This window comes from Oryx dammah, unplaced genomic scaffold (genome assembly GCF_014754425.2).
Source record: "Oryx dammah isolate SB20612 unplaced genomic scaffold, SCBI_Odam_1.1 HiC_scaffold_13, whole genome shotgun sequence".
Lineage (NCBI taxonomy): Eukaryota > Metazoa > Chordata > Mammalia > Artiodactyla > Bovidae > Oryx > Oryx dammah.
The window spans coordinates 62,068,270-62,089,409 of NW_024070197.1; the positions used below are offsets into that span (position 1 = coordinate 62,068,270).

At 54.7% G+C, this 21,140-nt stretch overlaps 2 protein-coding genes across 2 annotated transcripts; one reads left to right on the top strand and one right to left on the bottom strand.

Annotated features, from left to right (window-relative positions):
- Positions 1 to 373: 373 nt before the first annotated feature.
- Positions 374 to 3,709, bottom strand: LOC120873342 (chymotrypsinogen A). The gene is made up of 7 exons (XM_040254139.1): positions 3,658 to 3,709; positions 2,781 to 2,884; positions 2,582 to 2,661; positions 1,962 to 2,040; positions 1,423 to 1,603; positions 1,211 to 1,344; positions 374 to 604 (listed from the first exon to the last, which is right to left on the bottom strand). Exons 1-7 carry the CDS (start codon positions 3,707 to 3,709, stop codon positions 443 to 445), a joined length of 792 nt encoding a protein of 263 aa, XP_040110073.1. The 3' UTR covers positions 374 to 442.
- A 7,863-nt stretch (positions 3,710 to 11,572) lies between these two features.
- On the top strand, positions 11,573 to 16,057 carry LOC120872854 (chymotrypsinogen B). Its single transcript, XM_040253520.1, has 7 exons — positions 11,573 to 11,624; positions 13,504 to 13,607; positions 13,726 to 13,805; positions 13,907 to 13,985; positions 14,212 to 14,392; positions 15,291 to 15,424; positions 15,896 to 16,057. The coding sequence occupies exons 1-7, from the start codon at positions 11,573 to 11,575 to the stop codon at positions 16,055 to 16,057; spliced, it is 792 nt and encodes a 263-aa protein (XP_040109454.1).
- The last annotated feature ends 5,083 nt before the right edge of the window (positions 16,058 to 21,140 follow it).

The window sequence follows — 21,140 nt, forward strand, 5'->3', positions numbered from 1 at the left end:
TGCCTTCCTTATCAGAAGACCTTGGGCTGAGAAGCGCCTGACTGCAGCGTGGGCCTGGGAAAGAGACAGCCCTTGGGGGCCACTCCTGGGAAAGTTTCCTGGAGTCACAAGTGTGTGGGGCCAGCACCGGACTCCACCCCCAGGTGCCCTCTCCCCAGGGCAGGCCTTGAGCACAAGGAGCCAAGGGTTGACGGGGAGGCAGGAGGCCAAGGTGCCCCCCCCATCTGTGTACGCCCCTTCTGGCCACTCGTGGGAGGTGGACTAACAAGGGGCCCTCCTGGACACCGCATGCCACCTGGTTCAGTGAAGGTCCAAGTTCAGGAGAAGAATGAACTCCCAGAAACCCCAGCACAGGACACAGACACCATCAACATGTCTTCCACCGGTTTATTGAGGCTATGTAGAAGCAAGGTTGGCAGGGAGGCCAGCGTGAGGTGGGGGCTCAGTTGGCGGCCAGGGTCTGCTGCACCCAGTTGACGAGAGCAGTGACGCGGGCATACACGCCGGGGGTGGACGTGGAGCACGTGCTGCTGCCCCAGGACACGATCCCCACCAGGGTCCAGGCTCCGTTCTTCTTGCAGACCAGGGGGCCGCCGGAGTCGCCCTGCAGGACAGGGAGGAGGGGTCTTGGAGCTGGCAGGCCAGACTCGTGAATGTTGTTCCCAGCACCCAGTCCCAGGCCAGACAGCCAGTGGAAGCTCAGCACATGCATATTAGAAGGATTGTGAAAGAAACTTCAGCAGCTCCTGTGGTTTGTGCCCCTGGAAATCTGGGTCACCCCCTGGGGTTCTATAACAGAGGCTCAGTAGAGCAGGTTTGATTGACAGGAGGAAAGTACAGGTGTTGCTGGCCACGGGGCCACAGGGAGAGAGGAAGTTCTGCCAGGCCCCTTCGAGAGCCTTTAGGGCCGCCATGCTCTACTGCCCAGGCTGTGCACTGCACAAGGTCAGGTGGTACCACTGCTCAGACGCGGATATCAAGGGCATCTTGTAACATGGAGCTTGAAGCTCTGAGAGCAGAGGCCCCTGCTCTAGTACCCCTCTGCTGAGGTCACCGGGGGTTCTCCAGGAGCTCTGACTTCCCAACTACTCCGGCAGGAATCCTCCGGAAGAGAATGGCAGGCCCTGAAAGAGGGCTGCCTACAGCTTCCATTTCCTCCGTCTTTGCCCAAGCCCTTGGCCTGAACCCCCCCATGGCTGGGAGGCCCTACCATGCAGGAGGAGACACCGCTGGCGCCTGCACAGATCATGGCGTTGGTGATTTTAGTGCCCCAGTATCTCTTGCAGCTGGTGTTGGACAGGAGGGGCAGGGATGCCTGCTGCAGCCGGTCAGGGGTGTTGGCATCTGGAAGGGCAGGGCGGCTGGTCAGCGACTGTGCCCCCCAACTCCCAGCCAGCCCACCTGTGGTCACCCCTCACCCACTGGTGTATCGGGTCAGGCCCCAGCCTGTGGTGGCGCACATCGTCCCGGCGGCGAAATTGTCGCTGGCGCTGGGCAGGCACACGGCGGACACAGTCTGGGAGAAGCGTGCAGCCGTGGACAGCTTCAGCAGGGTGATGTCGTTGTTGATGGTTAACGAGTTGTAGTTGGAGTTCTTGAAAACCTGTGTGTGGGGGGTGGGGGGAGAGACAAGCAGCCGCCGTTGGGGTCTGGGGAGAAGTCGAGGAGGGAAGAAGCTGGCGGTGTCGGGAGACTCCTCGTGGCGTCAGCGCCCCTCCCTGGACGACAGCCTGCTCCACTCGGCAGCTCCTCCTGTGGCCCCAGGAACCCCAGCCCAGGCTCAAGGTGCAGACCTTCCCTTCCTGGAGCCTCACACACCTGGCCTTCTGCTTTGCTCCCACATGATGGGGTATCGGGGTAACCGAGGGAAGCTGGAGTGTCTGGGACTTAGTGTGGGCGGCCACTCCCAAGGGACCGCCCTACCTGGGATCACACTTGGACGATCCTGGGGGCCACCATACCTTGGCAATCTTCAGCTTCTGGATGCTCTCAGAGCTTGAGCCCTGGTCAAACTCCCCAGCCACAACCACATCGGAGGTTCTGAAGAGAGCCAGAGAAAAGAGAGATTCCCGCTGGAGGCGGGTAGGTGGGGCACGGAGTACGCGTGGCGTCGGGGCAGGCGTGTGTGGGCACCTTCGTGTCTTTGTGCACGTGCTCACAGGGGTGTGGTGTGAGTTGGAGCTTGAAGCTCGGAGTCTCCACTGTGCAGTCTCGCTTGCCTCGTGTTTTCCACGTGACGCCGGGAGACTGGCAGGACCTGGATTTGCTGCACATCTCAAAGTTAGAACCTGGGAGGCGGGCGGCCAGACGTGGAAGCTGCAGCTCAGGCTGCCGAGCATGCGGAGCAGCCTCGGGGCAGGCAGGTGAGAACCTCGGGGTTGGGGCTCGAAGCCTACTAGTTATCCAGCTTGGCTAGGGGCAGCCTGCCCTCTGCTCCAGGGGAGACCCTTGCCTGGGAGAGAAGGAGACCCCGGGGGAGGAGAAACAAACAAAAAGAAACTGGGAAATGGCATTAAAGGGCAAGACCTCAGTGCTGGAAGAAACCACCCCACAGGGTTTCCTGGGGACCCTGGGCCCTCACGTGACACCGCAGTGGGCGGCGGTGACCACCCAGTTCTCGTTGATGAGGGAGCCCCCGCAGAAGTGGAAGCCGGTCTTGTCCTGGAGGAAGATGGGGCGGGTCAGCACGTGCTGGACACCAGTAGCAGTGACTTGGGCAGTGGCCCCCTGCCCAGCTGACCCCCCAGTTCCTCCCCCTTCATGCACAGAACCCCACTCACCTGCAGGGACACTTGCCAGGGCCAGGAGCCGGGCACAGCTTCTTCCCCGTTGACGATCCTGGCGAGGCCACTCAGCACAGGCTGGATGGCGGGGACCCCGCAGCCTGAGGAGGGAGGATGGGGTGAGGAGTGGAGGCCAAGGTCTCACCCAGGACCCATGGCTCCAGGAATACCCTAGGGACAGCACAGGCTGATGTGAGTCTCAGGCCCAGCAGACCAAGTGCCATGTGGTGGCAGCGCCAGAGCATGGGCTAGGAGGCTGGGCTCTGTGGGTTTGAACCCAGCCCTATCACACCGCCCAGCTTACTCACTCCGAGTCTCAGTTTTCCCATCAGCAAAATAGGGATCTTACAGTTGGCAACCTCACAGAGTTGGTATATAATAAAGCTGAAAGATGCTTTGACTACTAAGGCAAAGCAGGAACTTACTCTGTTCCTGACACACAAGTTTAAAAGTTTAAAAGTGCTGATTCAGGGCCTGAAAGAGCTGATGAGGGCCAAGCCACACCCACCCACTTGTTCATCATCTGAGGCTGCTTGGGAGCCATTAACTCTTCACAGAACTTTCTGGCCCTCTGGAACTGCTCCCCCTCCTTGAACAGGGTCCACGCTCCTTGCACATAGGAAGGTCCACCTCCACCCTGGGGACTTCACACTGGATGGTGTGGTCCAGTCTTCCCAGCGTCCTCATTCTAGGGATGTGAGACTCAGAGAGGGAGAAAGACCCGCTCAGGCTAACACCAACAATGCATGGCTGAACTGGGAACAGGGACCCCGCTGCCCTTTGCTGATCTGGGGGTTGGTGGAGCCAGCACCCCTTCCAACAGTGGGTGGAAGGGGAGACAGCCTTTCTGGCCTCTGCCTGCCCAGGTACTTACCAAAGGCTGTGCCCAGGAGGGCGCAGCAGGAGAGAAGCCAGAGGAAGTTCATGGTGCTGCCTTTAGAGAGGTGTGGGGTGCCTGCTGCAGGGCTCCCTATTATGTCCCTGTGCACCAGGCTGTTATCTGAAGACCTTGATGCGATAATCCCTTTCCTGGGCATGTGCCCCACTGGGTAGGATGTGCCAGAGCAGGCCTGGCATCAGGGCCTGGGATGGCAGCAGCTGCAACCATGGCCGAGTTTGGGCCAGTGAGAACAGTAAAGGTGGGGCCGAACAAGATGGCCCTCGACCAGCTAAGGGGAAAGGACAGTCAGGTTTCCTCCTCCAGGCCCTGCTTCTGGAGGGCCCCTTTGAGCAGCAGGCAGGTCTGGGCAGGATTTGAGCCCCAGTTCAGTCTCTCATAGTCTGGAGGACCTTGGACAAGTAATTGAGTTGGTCTGCAGTTGTTCAGTACCCCACGGGCAGTGTGGTCAAGGAGGAGGAGGGGCAGGGACGGCAGCACGGTGAGGGCACGGGTGACCGGTGGGCTGAGGATGCTCCCCCGGTCTCGGGATGGCCAAGAAGGCTCACTGAAGGCTCAGCTCAGTGTCAGCGCAGTCACATGAGCTGTGTGCCGCATGGTTCAGAGGGCAAGCCACCCACTGCCTGTTCATGTGGAGCCAGGCCCCCCAACCAGGCATCTTGCCCTTAGAATTGAGCACATGGCATTCAAAGGCAGGACTGGGCTCAGGGCCAGCCAGGGGGCCCCTGCTGTTGTCCCTGCAAGAGCTGGTGGAGGCTGCACCAGGTGGAAAAGCAGGGGGCAAGGAGGCCTATTTCCGGTGGGCAGTAGGACACTTTCCCAGCAATTGGGAAACGGGGAGTGAGAAATTTGAAGGTGAGGCCATCAGGCACCGGGCAAACACCCCAAAACACATGGGTAAAACGGTATCTCATGGCTATTTTTCATTTCCAATGCACTGATGACTGTAGTGTGGTGGTTCACAGGTTTTGGCACAAAACAGCTGTGGGGGCCCTGGGCAAGTTACTTAGCCTCTCTGATCCCTTTTGTAAGTATTAATATGTAAAATGGGGATGCTTAGAGTACAGGTCCTACTTCATGAAGGCCTGGCCCATCTTCAGTAGTGCTGGGACCAGACCTAACCTAGTGCACGTTGGTCAGCCCTGTTATTTTTCCTTCTTGACTTGCCAGTGGGGCTCTTCGTGCTTTCTAAAGGACTGCCAGTGACGGGAAGGGACGGCCACAATGCATTAGGTGGGAAAGCAGGGCATGAAACAGAATGCAGAGTGTGGGCCCCGTGCATATGAAACCCACCACCTGTTCAAGTTCATCCATCTTATCAACCAGAGCTTACCAGGCTGCCACTGGAACAGAACAAACAAAAGAAAGAAACACAAAGTCCTGCCTTACAAGCCTACGTGGGAAAGGAGTGGGGAGTTTATGGAAAGGTCTGAAAACACACACACACAGTAAAATATACATTACCACCAGCCAAGGCGTTATAATCATTGTTGTTGTTATTATTACTAATACCAAATCAGGAGGGCCCCACTCCGAGGGAGACATTAAGCTGTGATCTACCAGTCTGCTAGCTGTCTGGGTGGGGCCGGTGTCGAGGCACAGGGAGCAGGAGGGCACAGGCGTAGTGGAGCGAGCCCGGATGGCAGCAAGCGCCGGGAGGGCAAGAGGCAGAGGGGAGGCCCAGGGGCCGCTGGAGGGGGCCCTGGTGAAGCACAGATGCGAGGAGGCAGCCGCCGAGCCTGAGTGGGCTGGGTCGCGGCCGGTGGGAGAGCATGACCGGGGCCGACCCGTGGCGGTGGCCTTGGGAGCTGACAACGGGTCCGGGCCCTGCGGGCGCCGCGCCCCCTGCGCGCGGGCGGCGGCGATCTGGGAAGTCACGCAGCTGCAGGGCGGGCCGGGCCGGGCCGGGCGGACCCCTCTGGAGGCGTGGCTAAGGCGGGCCGGGGCGGGGTTAAGGCTGGACCCCTCTGGGGGGGGCTAAGGCGGGCCGGGGCGGGGTTAAGGCTGGACCCCTCTGGGGGCGGGGCTAAGGCGGGCCGGGGCGGGGCAAAGCGGTGCCCTCCCGCGCGCGCCCTCGAGACTGCGCGCTCTGCCCGCCCCCGCCCAGACAAAGGACCCCTGAGGGCGGAGTGTTTCTTCACAGCTTCGACCTCTCGTCTCTGGACCTTTTCGCTCCGCGTGGAACAGCCGCCGCCCTCCCGGCCCCGGCCCCAGCGGTGGGCGCCTCCTCACAGGTCGGAGGCCGGGGTCTTTGGACCCCGAGGTTGTCTGGCCAGCCCAGCCAGTGTACAGTGAAGAGCCTTCTCCTGTGTTCCCTTTGCCGCGAATACTTGTCTGGCCCGTCCCCGTGTCTGAAACCTTGCGTAGACTCCAGAGCCCAGACAAACGCCCAGGGGGAGGTACGGCCCCGGCCGCGGGTGGTCTTCCTGTCAGAAAGCCTTCACTCTGCACCTGTTCGCTCTAGAATGTTCAGGGGGCCGTGCGGGAGCCAGCCCGCGGACAGGGGTGCCTCAGGGACCGTCCCTCAGGACAGGAGACGGGCCGCCCGGGAGCCCGGGTCAGCGGGCGGGGGCCCGGCCGCCTCCTGGGGTTTGGCCCCGCGCGGGGTCGTGTCAGGGCTCGGGCCCGCGTCTCTGGAACGGTGCCCTCTTCCTCCAGGCGGCACCTCAGAAGGCAGTTTCCTCAGGTTGGGGAGCTCCTCTTGAGGGAGTCAAATCCCAACCCTCTTTACCATCAAAGGTAAGATATACAAAATACAGTTTGCACATGGTGAAACGCACAGATCCAAAGTGAACAGATAAGTGCTGACATATGTAGATGATAGTGTAACAAACCCCACAGCCAAGATGTAAGATAATATCATCACTCCCCAGAGTTTCCTCGTGCCTATGTCCATCTTTCCCTTCTCTGAGGCAACCAGCAACCACTGTCCCAGTGTCTTTCACCATAGATTAGTTTTACCTGTTCTAGAAATTTATACGCATGGAACCATACAGTATGCTGTCTTTGTGTCTGGATTCTTTCACTCTACCAGATGTCTTCCTGAGTGTGTCAGCAGTGTGTTCCTTTGTATTGCTGAGTGGTGTTGCACTTCATAAGTATATAACACTTAAAAAAAAATCTTTTTGAGGTATAGTTGCTTTGCAATACACCACACTTTAAAAAAAACTTTTTTCTTTTTAATCTTTTGGCCATGCTGCTTGACATGTAAGATCTTAGTTCCCCAACCAGGGATGGAATTCACACCCCCCTGCTTTGGCAAGGTGGAATCTTAAACACTGGACCACCAGGAAAGTCTCATACACCACACTATGTACCCATTCTCTTGATGGGACATTTGGACTGTTACCCATCTATCATCCCACTCGCTTTTTGCTCCATGAAGTGATTCTCAGCCCTAAACACAGGCAGGAAAGAAATGCAGGTTTCTTTATTTTGCTATTACAGATTGAAATTTGAACTTTGATTCTTTATTCTGCCAGGAGTCTCACTAGAGAGTCTAACAGACTTTCTAATGGCACCCCACTCCAGTACTCTTGCCTGGAAAATCCCATGGACGGAGGAGCCTGGTGGGCTGCAGTCCATGGGATCGCGAATAGTCGGACACGACTGAGCGACTTCACTTTCACTTTTCACTTTCATGCACTCAAGAAGGAAATGGCAACCCACTCCAGTGTTCTTATCTGGAGAATCCCAGGGACAGAGGAGCCTGGTAGGCTGCTGTCTCTGGGGTCGCACAGAGTCGGACACGACTGAAGTGACAGCAGTAGCAGCAACAAGGGCTTAGGGAAACCATAAGGAGATGTAGGTGCTCAGGGCTAAGGTCAGTGGGGCTGGAAATGCAAGAATGATTACCTGGCCCCCAGGGAGGGTGACAAGCAAGGAGGAGGCCGCCAATAGGAGCTTGGCCTTTGTGGAAATCAGTAAAGACCACCCAAATGAGGACCAGCAAAGATTGTTCATTCAGAGCTTGCTATACCCAGGTAGTCAGGCAGCATCACTTGCGTTTGGCAGAGACTCAAAGGCAAGCAGAGGAGAGGAAACGCTTTATGGTGGAGCGCTTCAGATGTACCCGTAGGAGGTGTGGGCACAGGGAAGCTGGAGGAGGGCCAACTAGAACCCAGGCATCCTTTGGGACTGATTAGGAATACACACAGCTTTCTGCAGTTAGTCCTAAATTGGATGCAGGGCCAAAGATTAGGGATTGTGTACCTAGGAGTGGAATTGCTGAGTCACATGGTGGCTCTCTGTTTAATCTTTTGAGACTCGGCCAGACTGTTTTCCACAGGAGCTGCACCATTCCCACCAGTAATGTACAAAGATTCCAATTTCCACACAGCCTCACCAAAACTTATTTTCCATTTTAAAAATTATACCTGTGAAGGGTTGTCACTGTTTTTTTTTTCACTTTTCAAAATTGTACTAAAATATGAATAACATGAAATTTACCATCTTAATCATTTTTAAGTGTACAATTCAGAAGGTACAAAGTATAGTCATACTGTTGTGCAGCCATCACCACCATCCATTTTCAGAGCTCTTTGTTTTTTTTTTAATTGAAGTATTGTTGATGTACAGTATTATATAAAAGTTACAGGTATACAATATAGGGATTCATAATTTTTTAATGCTATTTATATTTATAGTTGTTTATAGTTATTGTTGTTTATAGTTATAGTTATTGGCTTCCCTGGTGGCTCAGATGGTAAAAGCACTTTCATAAGGTGAAGGTGAAGTTGCTCAGTCGTGTCCGACTCTTTGCAACCCCATGGACTGAAGCCTACCAGGTTCCTCCATCCATGGAATTTTCCAGGCAAGAGTACTGGAGTGGGGTGCCATTTCCTTCTCCAGGGGATCTTCCCAACCCAGGGATCGAACCCGGGTCTCCCAAATTGCAGGCAGATGCTTTACCATCTGAGCCACCAGGAAATCATTCACTTTCATAGTTATTGTTAAATATCAGCTACATTTGTAGTTATTGTTGAATATTGGCTGTATTCCTCATGTTGTACAATGTGTCCTTGTGGCTTTTCTTTTTGTTTTTTTTTCCTCCCTGAGGCATGCAGGATCTTAGTTCCCTGACCGTGGTTCGTCCAGAGGTTGACCAGGGATTGAACCTATACCCCCTGCAATGGGAGCACAGAGTCTTAACCACTAGATTGCCAGGGAATTGCCCCCTGTAGCTTATTTTATACAGAGTAGTTTGTGTCAACCCACAGCAGCCTCTCAGGGAGGGGACACAGAGAATAAATAGTTGACTTCTGTCTCCTCCCCTGTCTCTGGCCTTGACCCCAGTAGGAAGCCAGAGAGGCAGGGACACTGTTGTGCAATCTCATCCCTGAAGGTGAGTCTTGTTGGAGGCCAGCAGGATGGAAACGGTGGAGAGTAGGTCTGCAGAGAAAACAGAAGACACCCGGGACCATTCTCACATTTACTCTGCGTCACTGAAGATGCTTTTCATAATAAAACACTTGGCTGACAGTGGCTCAGCGGCAGAGATTTGCTTTTCTTGCACAGCAGAGATCTGGAGGTGTGCAGGTGTAGGCTTTCGCTCAGCCCTGGGCGATGGTGTGGTTCTAGGTCAGGGTCTTTCCTCTCTGGATCTGAGGACAGCAGCCAAGGCGCCAAGCACCGCCTCTGCACAGGAGTCAGCCAAGGTGCATGAAGGGAAGGGCAGGGGTTCGCCTCACCTCTGCCTCTGCTGGCTTCTGCTCATCAGAGTCCTCCTGCCGAGAGCTGGGCTGGGGTGACCTTCCAGGGGAACCCTCCTCGAAGACAAGAAGGGGGAAATGGCTTTAGGCAAGTGGCAAAGGCTGTCATTCCTTGTGACAAGACGGTCACCCTCATCCTAGGGGTGCTCACCTCATGGTCTGGAAAATCTCTATGGGCTAGGGAAGCGCCCCCGCCCCCGTGGGGGACCCCCACCCCCCCACCGCCCCACCCCTGCCAAGGCCTTATCCCTCCTGAACTCTACTTGGCCAAGAGTTTGCTTTCCCAACAGACCTCAGGAGCCAGTGACCTCAGGCTGCTTCTGCTTTCCAGTCTGGAAAAATCCCAGAGGCAAGGAAATCACAGATGGCCTTGCTACCTGCTTGGAATGAGTGAAGGAAAAACAAAACAGCAAATGTTAATATTTCCATAAATTACCTTGGCCAGGAATTCAGTATGGATTATTCCTTATGCTCAAAGCCAGGGCTGACTTTCCTGGACTGAACCCAGCCTGTTAAAATATCGAAAGTGGGTCTTCCCTGGTGGTCCAGTGGTTAAGAATCTGCCTGTGAATGCAGAGGACACAGGTTCAATCCCTGGTTGGGGAGCTAAGATCCTACATGCTGTGGGGCAACTAGAGAGGCCTGCAGACTTCAATAAAAAGCCCATGTGCTGCAACGAACATCAAGCACAGCCAAAAATAATAATAATTCTTAAAAAGTCAAAAAGCTGCAGACCCAGTTATCAGACAGCTGCTGGCCCCACTCCGTTTGCCCCTGCAATCTGGCCACCTCCACCTCCCCTCAGAGACAGGGCTCAGGGCCTCTGTGGGCCTGTCCCGCCCATGGCCACCATTCTCACTGGGCAGAGCATCTGCTCAGAAGCACTTAAACATTTTGAACATCCCCCTGCAGAGAACTCTAAAACAAAGCTAAATTCACAACTTGGAGACAGAACTGCAAAGCTGGTGAAGTCCAAATCCAGACCCGTAACACTGTCTGCTTGCCCTGACCAGCATCTCTCTCAATGCCTGCGGTCCCGGGACCGCAGAGCCCTGGACGTCTTGGGAATAGACGCAGTTTGCCCAGCTGGCTTATTTTCCTTCTCAGACTGGCTTATCGGTGAGGCTCAGGCTGGACTGTCCGGAGCAGCAGATTTCCAGACCCTCTCCTGGTTTCTTGGACCGCGTTCTTTTCTTGTTTGTTTCGCGTCTGTGTCTCTCACTGGGGTCTTGGCCTCAGGAGGGCAGGGGCGCCCTGCGCTCTGTCCCTGTGGGTTGCCCCAGGGTCCACACCCGGCCCTGGCCCGGGGGAGAGAAGGACCCGTGTCCATGGTGCTGGAAAGTCTTTGGCTTACAGCAAACACACCACCGGTGTATTACCTACATCTGTCCTCTTCTTGTTCTGTGACAATTAACATCCTTTCTTTGCCATTTCCTCAGTGTATCACTTGATGGTGCTAAATCAAAGCCCCATCTTATCTGAAACTCAAGTTTCATGCAATCACCATTTCCTTAAGTTGTGAGGTATCATGGGAGGAGAGAATGTGTGTTTGAGCTTAGCAGATACGGGACAACATGTCTGCCAACCTGCGACCTGCCTGTGACCAGCCATGGGGGTGATTCCCTCATGTGCCCTCACACAGGCTCGAAGCTGCTTGGCTGGGCTGGTTTTGAGGTGACCTCTGGATGGCCCAACATCTCTGTGTGATACTGTGCTTCTAGATGAGTCTCGCATTGAAAGCACTCTTTGCTGAGAAGCCAGGGCCCCCCCGGTGATGACCTGCTGGGATTCTCTGCAGCCAGTGCTGGGACCGCCTGTACTTAGGAGCTGGGAATCCTCCCAGCGCACTGGGAGCAGAACCCACTGCCCTGTGTCCCGGCTGCCCCGAGCTGGGCCCTGCAGGACCTGAGCTCCCAGCCTGGGCACTGGCCTTGCCCTCAGCGCCCTGGCAGACTCCTGGGCGATGTTGTGCCAGGGCAGCTGCCTTTTCCCAGGTGCTGGGATGTCTGAGGCTGAGAGCCAGTTCAGTCAGGCTTACAGGGGGGCTTGGTCCCCTTTATCTCCCAAGGTTCCTAGATAACGGGAGGGAGGTGGCTCTCGGGCTGGGCGGAGCCCTTGGGGTCCCATATGATATAAAAGGAGCCCAGGGCAGGCGCCCTGTATCCCCCGGCAGCAGAAACATGGCCCCTCTCTGGCTCCTCTCCTGTTTTGCCCTTGTAGGGGCCTCCTTCGGTGAGTGCCAGGGTGCATTCAGGGCTTCCCAGGTGGTGCTAGTGGTGGAGACCCTGCCTCCCGATGCAGGAAATATGAGAGACGCCGGCTCGATCCCTGGGTCAGGAAGATGCCCTGGAGGAGGGCTTGGCAACGGGCTCCAGTACTCTTGCCTGAGAATCCCATGGACAGAGGAGCCTGGCGGGCTGCAGTCCATGGGGTTACAAAGGGTTGGACATGACTGAGTGACTTACCATGCAGGGTCATGGCTGGCCAGGTCTGGGAGGTGGCTGAGGAAGTCCCTGAGTCCCTGGGCACCTGACGGCCCCAAGCCAGGCCCCGTTAGAGGGCTGAGGGGCTCTGTCTGAAGCAAACCGGGCCTGGCCGGGAGGGAGATTGGAGGCCTGCCCTGCCCGCTTGGGCCTCACACCCTGACAGGCAGGGCCTTTGGGAGCTTCCGAGCTGCACCGAGTTCTGGGGCCCCAGACGTAGCTCAGGTTGGGGCACTGTGGGCAGAGTGAAGGTGTAGTCACAAGAGCCTCCCACAGCCTCCGCCCGGGGCTATACTGTTCGAGGCACTTTCCAAAAAAAAAAAAAATAGTGGAAAATACAGAAAATAATACCACATCTTTGTACCTTTCATTGGACTTTAGCAAACGTTATTTTTTCCCAGATTTGCTCAGGTATTTCTTTTTAAAACATAGAACCATTTGAGCTAAAGTCCCCTCTCTCCTTCTCAGAAGGTGATCCCTATTTTGAACTCACTGTGTATTATTTCTGTGTGGGCTTTTCAAATTTACCACGTTTCTAAATCCACCAGCGCAGAATAATATTTATAAAAACTTACATGAACTGTATCATTTGCTACATCAGGTTTACAACCTGCCTTTCCCTATCTATGTAGTTTTAGATTTATTCCCATTAATGCAGAGACCCAGCTCATTCACTTTAATCTCTGCAGAGCACTCAGCTGGGTGAATACATCACAGTTGATACTGAATCTTCTTGCTAGTTCAAAAAAAAAAAAAATGGGTTGTGTTGCTGACGTGTGTTTTGGTGATGAGGGGCTGGTCTGTCCACACGGGCAGGAAACACTGGACTGGGCCTGTAGCAAGGCCCATATGGCCTCCAGGTGGCCTGGCTGGTCGTCAGGGCTGTACCTGCCCAACACTCCTCACTGCCACCGAGCTGTAAACCTGTATACAGGTGCCAAGAACTCAGCTGGTCCTGAAACAGCAAGCGTGTCCCGGACACATGAAGTACACCTGCCTTTTCTCATTGCTTTGTGACAGTTCAGGTCCTCCGTTTTCTGTTTTCCTCAATGTGTCCTTTTATAGCATGGAATCAAAGTGTTGTTTTATTAAATAATTAAAACTTTATACAATGGAGAGTTCCTGATATCTCTGGGAATAGAGATTTCAGTGTAAAACGTTCCCCATCAGCTGTCAGCGTTCTGGGTTCCCCAGGGGCTGGGGTTATCAGATTTTAACTTCACGACCACCAGACCCCACCAGTCTAAAAAGTGAGCTTTGACTTGTGAGGTGGCGTTGCTTGCTCCCCAGCATCCTGAGGAAATGGGATCTGGGGGCCGTTGGGAGGCCTCCCGCCGAGGAGGGGCGGGCCTCGGAGTCCAGGCAGGACAGCCCCTGTCTCAGCCTGTCCCCTGCTCCTTCAGGCAGGGTGGCCCTGGGTGGGGGCGGCTCCACGCCTCTGCATCCACAGTGGGCTCCTGGGGTCGGTAGGCTGTGTGAGGGGATCCTTGAGCCCACAGGGTGCCAGGAGAAGCGGGGAGTATGGCAGTGGGTTCTGGGTTGGCCTAGACATCTGAAGTAAAAGCGAGGATTGCCACAGACTAGCTCTGGGTCTTAGCGCTTCTTCACCCTCCTGTCACCCTCCCCAGGCTGCGGGGTCCCCGCCATCCAGCCTGTGCTGAGTGGCCTCGCCAGGATCGTCAACGGGGAGGACGCCGTGCCCGGCTCCTGGCCCTGGCAGGTGTCCCTGCAGGTGAGGGGGCTTCTGTGAATGAGGCGGAGGCACTGGGGGCTCAGCTGGGCAGAGGGCCACTGCCAAGGTCGGTGCTGCTGCTGTCCAGCACGCGCTGACCCTCCCCATCTTCCTGCAGGACAGCACCGGCTTCCACTTCTGCGGGGGCTCCCTCATCAGCGAGGACTGGGTGGTCACCGCCGCCCACTGCGGGGTCACGTGAGGACCAGAGCTCAGGGTTCTGCTTCTGGCTTCGGCCTGGGGTTGGGGAGGGGAGCAGGGCGCAAGCTCAGTCCTTAACCACCACCTGATTCCCCCAGAACCTCCGACGTGGTTGTCGCCGGGGAGTTTGATCAGGGCTCACAGACCGAGAACACCCAGGTCCTGAAGATTGGCAAGGTACGCGCAGGCCTCGCTGGGTAGACCGGGGCTGGGGAGGGGGCAAAGGGAAGACCCTTCAGCCCCTTGAGAGACAGGAGCCAAGTGGATCGAGCCAGTCTCAGGATTCTCACTCTGGGCTCCTGTGGGGCTCCGTTTGTCCTGAACAGATCGCCAGGAAAGGAGATGGTCTAGAAATCCGCAGGTACCCCAGGGCCTCAGCTGTCTTTCTGGGCCTTCCCTGCAGGTCTTCAAGAACCCCAAGTTCAGCATTCTCACGGTCCGCAATGACATCACCCTGCTGAAGCTGGCCACGCCCGCGCAGTTCTCAGAGACCGTGTCGGCTGTGTGCCTGCCCAGCACCAATGAGGACTTCCCTGCTGGGATGCTGTGTGCCACCACGGGCTGGGGCAAGACCAAGTACAACGGTGAGCCTTTCTGCCCACCAGCTGGGGGTCTGGGGTGGGGGCTCCCTGAGCCCAGGAGTCTCCAAGTGGCACACGCATGGTTGTTTAAAGATGTTTTGGTCGTAAATTCCTTTACAGTTATCAACCTCCCCATTTCTTTATTTACAAACACTCAATTAAAAACCTATCAAACGTGAATAAAAATAAGGTTTAATAACACATACATGAACAGTCAGCTTCTGAAGAAACACCTGAGTTCCGGCAAGTGTCACCCCCCTCTAACCTGCATGGAGACAGACTGCCCAGACTGCCCCCGAGACTGAGGAGGGCGACTGTGTCCAGCGACCCTGAAGTCAGAACCCGGAACCCAGTGTCCAGGTCGGGTTTAGGCCTGAGTGCCGTCCACAGCCTGCCGGTCCTTTAACAGGACACAGGCACCTAGGAATGGAGGAGGAAATGGCAACCCACTCCAGTGCTGTTGCCAGAAAATTCCACGGACGGGGGAGACTGGTGGGCTTCAGTCCCTGGGGTCACGAACAGTCGGACACGACTGAGCGACTAAGCACACAAGCAGCCAGGAAAGGGCAGAAGAGGGAAGTGCTCCCCCTGGGTCCCCCCAGCGTCCCCAGGCAGAGGAGGGCTGGGGAGGAGGGACGGCGCCTCTGCCCACACGCAGGGCCTGGCGGGCCCGGGGGGCAGGGGCTCGGAGGCAGGACTTGCTTGACCAACTGTGCTGGGAGTGCAGACGCACTGCCTAGTGTGGAACTGGAGAGGGACCGCCTCCCAGACTCTTAGAAGGTGGCGCTCAGCACCCACGACCGTCGTGACGGTGGGAGGATCACGCCGCGGGAGGGCAGGGTTCTGGCGGGCGCTGGTCTCCTCTCCCTGGGCCCTGATCCCACGCCCTCTGTCCTTCCAGCCCTCAAGACCCCTGACAAGCTGCAGCAGGCCACCCTGCCCATCGTGTCCAACACCGACTGCAAGAAGTACTGGGGCAGCAGGGTCACCGACGTGATGATTTGTGCGGGGGCCAGTGGCGTCTCCTCCTGCATGGTACTGCCTGTTACCCTGCCTGCCCTCACAGGCTGCTTGCCCCTTCCCCACCACCACTCTAGTCAGGCCTTGAGGCCCACTCCTCTCTGCCATGCCTTATTTAACCTCAGGCCCTGTCTGGTGCCCCAGTGAAGGCAGGGACCAGCACCAGGAGATGTCCCTGATGTGGGCTGGCCCTGACCAGGTGTGGTGTGAGGCTTCCAGGGGTGTTGAATCTCACACTATGCCCACAAAGCGGACATTTCAGGCCATTTTACAGGTGATGGGGAGGCTGAGAGGATCAGCCCCCGCCCCAGGCCCCCCAGGAGTAGGGGGCAGAGCTGCCATCTGAGCAGGTCCGAGTGTCCATGCACAACCTCTGGGCCCCCACTTGCCCTTGGTCTGCACCCCCTGGACTCGGCCAGGTCCGGGCACAGCGGGGCCCTGGCACCTTCTTTCCAGCTTGGACACAAGTCCTATCTCCTCCTGCAGGGCGACTCTGGCGGCCCCCTGGTCTGCCAGAAGGATGGAGTCTGGACCCTGGCGGGCATCGTGTCCTGGGGCAGCAGCACGTGCTCCACATCCACGCCCGCTGTGTACGCCCGCGTCACTGCACTTATGCCGTGGGTGCAGGAGACCCTGGCTGCCAACTGAGCCCGGACCTCCTGGCATCCCACCCCGAGAGTCCCTAATAAAATCCTCTGTACATAAGCACGGTCTGCACATGGCTCCCTGTGTGGTCGGGGCGGCATGGGGCTGCAGGGTCCCCGTCAACCACCAAGGGGGTGTTACTGCTCCCTTTCCAGGCTTCCAGTACCCCAGCACCGCCCCCCCCCCCACCCCCGACACACACTTCTCAGGAAGCTGAGGCTTTGAATCCCATTCTCCCTGCTCAGGACTCCATCCTGGGGTAGAACCCAGGTCCTAATTGCTAGAGCCACCTTGGCCCATGGAGCATTCTGGAAGGCAGGAGTCTTGTGCCATCCAGAGGGGTGGGCACTGGGAAGCTGTGCAGATGGTTTTCTAGCACCCTTGGTTCCTCACCTGCACATTTCTGCACGACCCGTGTATACTGATGGCACCTGTCCTTTTGGTCACGGAGGGGCCTGGGGCAGAATCCATGGACCCAAAGCACTGGGTTTAAGGGAGAAGCAGACGGAATTACGACAGTTCATTTCCCATTTTATCCTCCCGGAGCGAGGCCTACAGCCTCCACCGTCGGTCCCAGCACTCATCGTCACACACACACACACACACACAGCCCCCGCCCCGGTCCACATTGTCCTCTCCCAGGTCCCATATCGTGATGTTTCCCTCTGGAGTTCCTGCAGATCTGGTCTCGGAGGAGGCGGCCAGTAGCCCAGGCTAACGGGGCATCTGGGAGGGAATGGCATTGGTCTCCTTGCGGCATTTCCCTGTCAGTATCCTTCCTAATATCTTTCTCCTCCCAGTGAAATTTTAATTGTTCTGATAGTGGGTCATAGTATGTTAAAATTAAGGTTACACACACAGTTTAATTTGTAACGAAACAGAGAAAAAGCCCCCAAATAGTTAAACCTGATTTGGAGAATGAACAGGTGAAAGGGTGAAAAAGAAACATGAGAGAAGGGCTGGGCAGAGGAGTGGGCATGAAGTAAATTATTTAAAACGTTACTTAAAGCCCAGTGTCTTAAGGAACACTGAGGGTTTGAGATGGGGAGACTGCTCAAACTCAGGAAACCAAAGTACAAGCATTTCATGTCTACATCAAAACCGTTTACACACAAACGGATGTGCGATGTGCTCCGAATTAAAATGGGGCAGCGAGCACAAGGCAGGTCAAGTTCCTTTCTCGCCTTCACCTCTGCCCACCATCCCACCAGCCCACCTCCCGGAGTCTGAAAACTTGAATGCCAGGATAAAATTGCTACCTTGTGGCCCGTGTGAAAGCTGTGAGGCTGTGTCTGGCTTCTGGCTTCCTAAAGAAACGTGCATGCATTCTCAGTCATTCAGTCGTGTCCAAATCTTTGCAACCCCATGGACTGTAGCCCACCAGGCTCCTCTGCACATGGGATTTCCCAGGCAAGAATACTGGCGTGGGTTGCCATTTCCTCCTCCAGGGGATCTTCCCAACCCAGGGATCGAACCCGAGTCTCTTGTGTCTGCTGCTTTGGCAGGCAGATTCTTTATCACTGCAGTGCCTGAGAAGCCTGACTTAGAAATGTAATGTGAGCCAAATGGATGCTTTTAGATGATATTATCATAGCCTTTCTAAAAGCATCAAAAGAAATATGTCAATTAAGTTTACTTATGTATTTTATTTAACTGAGTATATCCAAATAATATCATTTCAATATGTTTTAAAATTGCTAATGTTATATTCTACATTTTTTTCTCATATTAATTCTTTGCAATCCAGTGTGTAATTTGCACTTAACAACACATTTCTATTAGGATGCTAAATCTTCAAAAGGAATATTTACTCCGTATTTAAATGTCATATAATTGCAGTTTAAAAACTAGATTAGCATACCCAAGTAGTTTCTAATTAGGTGTTACACTGAAAAGTATAGATAAATAAAAAGTTCCATTATTGAGAGTCTGTCCCAGTTTGTAAACAGACTCACTGTAGAGAAGGGTCTGTTTATGGGCCCTGCTGAGGCTGCCTCATACAGTATTCTTTTTTTTTTTTTTTTACTATTTATTTACAATTTTTAATTGACATATATTTGATTTACAATGCTGTGTTAAGTTACTGCTGTACAGCAGAGTGATTCAGTTATACATATATATCTTTTTCATATTCTTTTCCATTATGGTTTATTAAAGGATATTGAATATAGTTCCCTGTGCTACGAGTGGGACTTTGTTTTTTATCCATTCTGTATAATAATCTGCATCTGCTAACCCCAAACTCCCAACCCATCCCTCTCCCACCCCTGCCCCTTGGCAACCACCAGTCTAATGTCTATGTCCCTGATTCTATTTCGGTTTCATATAGGTTCATTTATGTCATATTTAACGTAATTAATTTATCTTTGGCCTGTGCTGAGTGGTATGTGGGATCTTCCCCTACTAGGGATTGAACCCGTGTCCCTGCAATGGAAGCACGAAGTCTTAACTGCTGGACCGCTAGGGAAGTCCTGTGACATGTTTCAGATTCCACGTGTAAGTGGTATCATAGCATGTCTCTCTCTCTGCCTTACTTCACTTAGCCCATTCAGGGTTCCTGTTCTGTGCTAGACACAGTGCATGCTGCCCTCCTTTTCTGTCTACAGATGACCGGGCTTCCTGCTTAACTGTCCAGACAGATCAGAAGGCAGTGGTCGTCATTCACATGTGGAGGGTCACACCATTCATGGTCATCCATCATCCAGCATCTGTGCCCACAGCTGATGCCCACGGGCATGATCTGCCCAGACCCTGCTCCAGGGCTGATGCCAGCTGCAGGGAGTGTTGCCCACGCACAGCCCTCAGCGGTCAGTGCTCGCAGCTTCCTCAGCTGCAGGGAAACCTGACCAAGGGCATGCCACCTTTGTAGGCCGTCCACATCCCTGATTGGTCAGCTCTGTTTTAAAGCGCCATCCCTTCCCTTTGCAGGTTTTGATCCCAGAAGCCTTCCCTGATGCATTTCCTGGTGCCAACCTCTGGCTCAGCCTCTGCTCCCTGGAAGCTCAAACTGTGCCTGCTTCTCCCAGGAGGAGGTGGAGCCCAGGGAGCGGATGCCAGCAGGGTGTTGGAGCTGCTGCTCTCTGCCGCTGGCTTGAGGACTCTTCACCCTTGGCGGTGGAGCACCGCCCGTGGCACAAGGTAACAATGAAACTGTTGTTAAAACGCCCACCGCGATGGACTGATGGTAGTCTTCTGGGGGAGAATTCACTAGTGGGGTCCATGTGTCAAGAGTTTGAGAAATGGAGAGGAAGGGAGCAACTCCAAGGTTGGTGAGATGGCATGGCCATTGCTAAGACAATTCAGGCTTCAGGGAAAAAGGAAAGGAAAAACAGAGTGATTCACTGGCAATTAAAAAGCCAGGCCTGAAGGCCAGGGAGCCTCCCTGGAACACAGAAGGAGCTGCCCTCCAACCTCACCACCCCGGCCACCACCTGAGAAAGCTCCAGGGTGAAGCCAGCGCCTCCCAGCTCCAAGGTTAAACGTGCAACCCAGGCAGGTCTGCTCCCCCGTGTCAGGCCTGGCAGGACCACAGGCTCCCGCAGCCTCCGCCCGCCTCCTGTCCGTGTGGCTCTGATGAGAGGAAAGAAGCCGTGTCCCGATGCAGCGGCAGGCCTGTTGCCATCAAGGCCAGGTGAGCCAGGGGTCAAGCAGTGTCAGACCGTGAAATCGCATCTGCGAGAGCTTACTGACTAGGAGCCTTCTCCCAGGGTATAGGATTGATCACCCCAGCGGGGTCCCCTGGGGATGGTACCAACATGCTGCCTGGATGGCTCCTAGAAGCTGGAAAACAGCACCTGACCAGACGCCAGAGTGACCGTGTCAGATGGTGGGGGAAGGGCGGTGAGGCTGGGAGACGCAGGCTCGGAGTCTGCCTATTCCGCGGGAGGGCCGGGAGCTCATGTGCCGTTGGAGGGGCCCCAGCCTGGATGAGGAGTTCTCCGGCTCCCCCGTAGGCCGGCTGGGGGAGACACTGCCTCAGTAACTGCCACGGCATGCAGGACCCACTGTGATGGCAGCGAGGCGGGAGGGGCCGCCGTGTCCTGGTCCTCAGGGTCACGGCGATGGTTAGGGGCTCCTGGAAACCCTGGGGCAGAAGAGATGGAGCACTGTTAGGGGTCCTGCTCAGCCTGGGGGACTGAAAGAAATGAAGGACGGGTGACCAACAGCTTGGCATTGTGCAGCTACTCTAATTGATCAGACCTCCTTTGCCTCAACCAGAGTTAGGAGGCCCTCCTCCGAGCTTGCACGCAGTGCCTAGTTCTCCCCCAGCCAGAAGCTAATGATGGTCCGTTGGAGTCACCTGTTCACTGGACCTTCTCTAGCTAGACTGTGGGCTTTAAGAGGGGGGAGCCCTTTCTCCACGCTGCAAAGCAGTGCTCTTAACCACCAGCGAGAGTTCTCCGAGTGGGGTCTTCAGGCCAGCAGCTGCAGCGTCATGTGGGGGTGGGCTGGCTCTCTATCCAGTCATGTGACTGGCAGTGTGTTTGACTCAGTTGTCGTTGAAGTGGATGTCTCCGCAATCCAAAGATCGTCAGACACTTGCATTAAAGTTTAAAAAAACAAAGTTTATTCTAGAAATTGGCGAGAATTCACTAAGCAGCATAGAGGTTTGCTTACATGTTACTTTGGGATGCTAGTATTTGTGGAATTAAAAAGAATCAGATACGTCTGTACTTTACTTTTAAAATCTGTGTTCTTTAAATTCATAATGAATAGATGCAGTTTGATACTTGGGAACATATAAAAAGGTAATGTTAACTTTTCTGTATTGTGTTCAAAGTTTTGGTTTTATAAAACCAGATGGATTGAAAACTAACATAAGCATTTGAACATTCAGATAAGTCTAATGATTTTCTATTACTATTTGAATATCTTCATTCCTCTTAAATTCATGAAAATTCTGTGTCTCTGAATAAGCATATAAAAATATTTTGGTCTTCCTTCCTTTACATTCTTATTTTTTGTCCTAAGTAAATAACACTTTTTGTTTTTTATTATAAAGGACATTTGTTGTTGTTGTTCAGTAGCCAAGTCGTGTCCAACTCTGTATGACCCCATGAATTGCAGCACCCGATGCTTCCTGTCC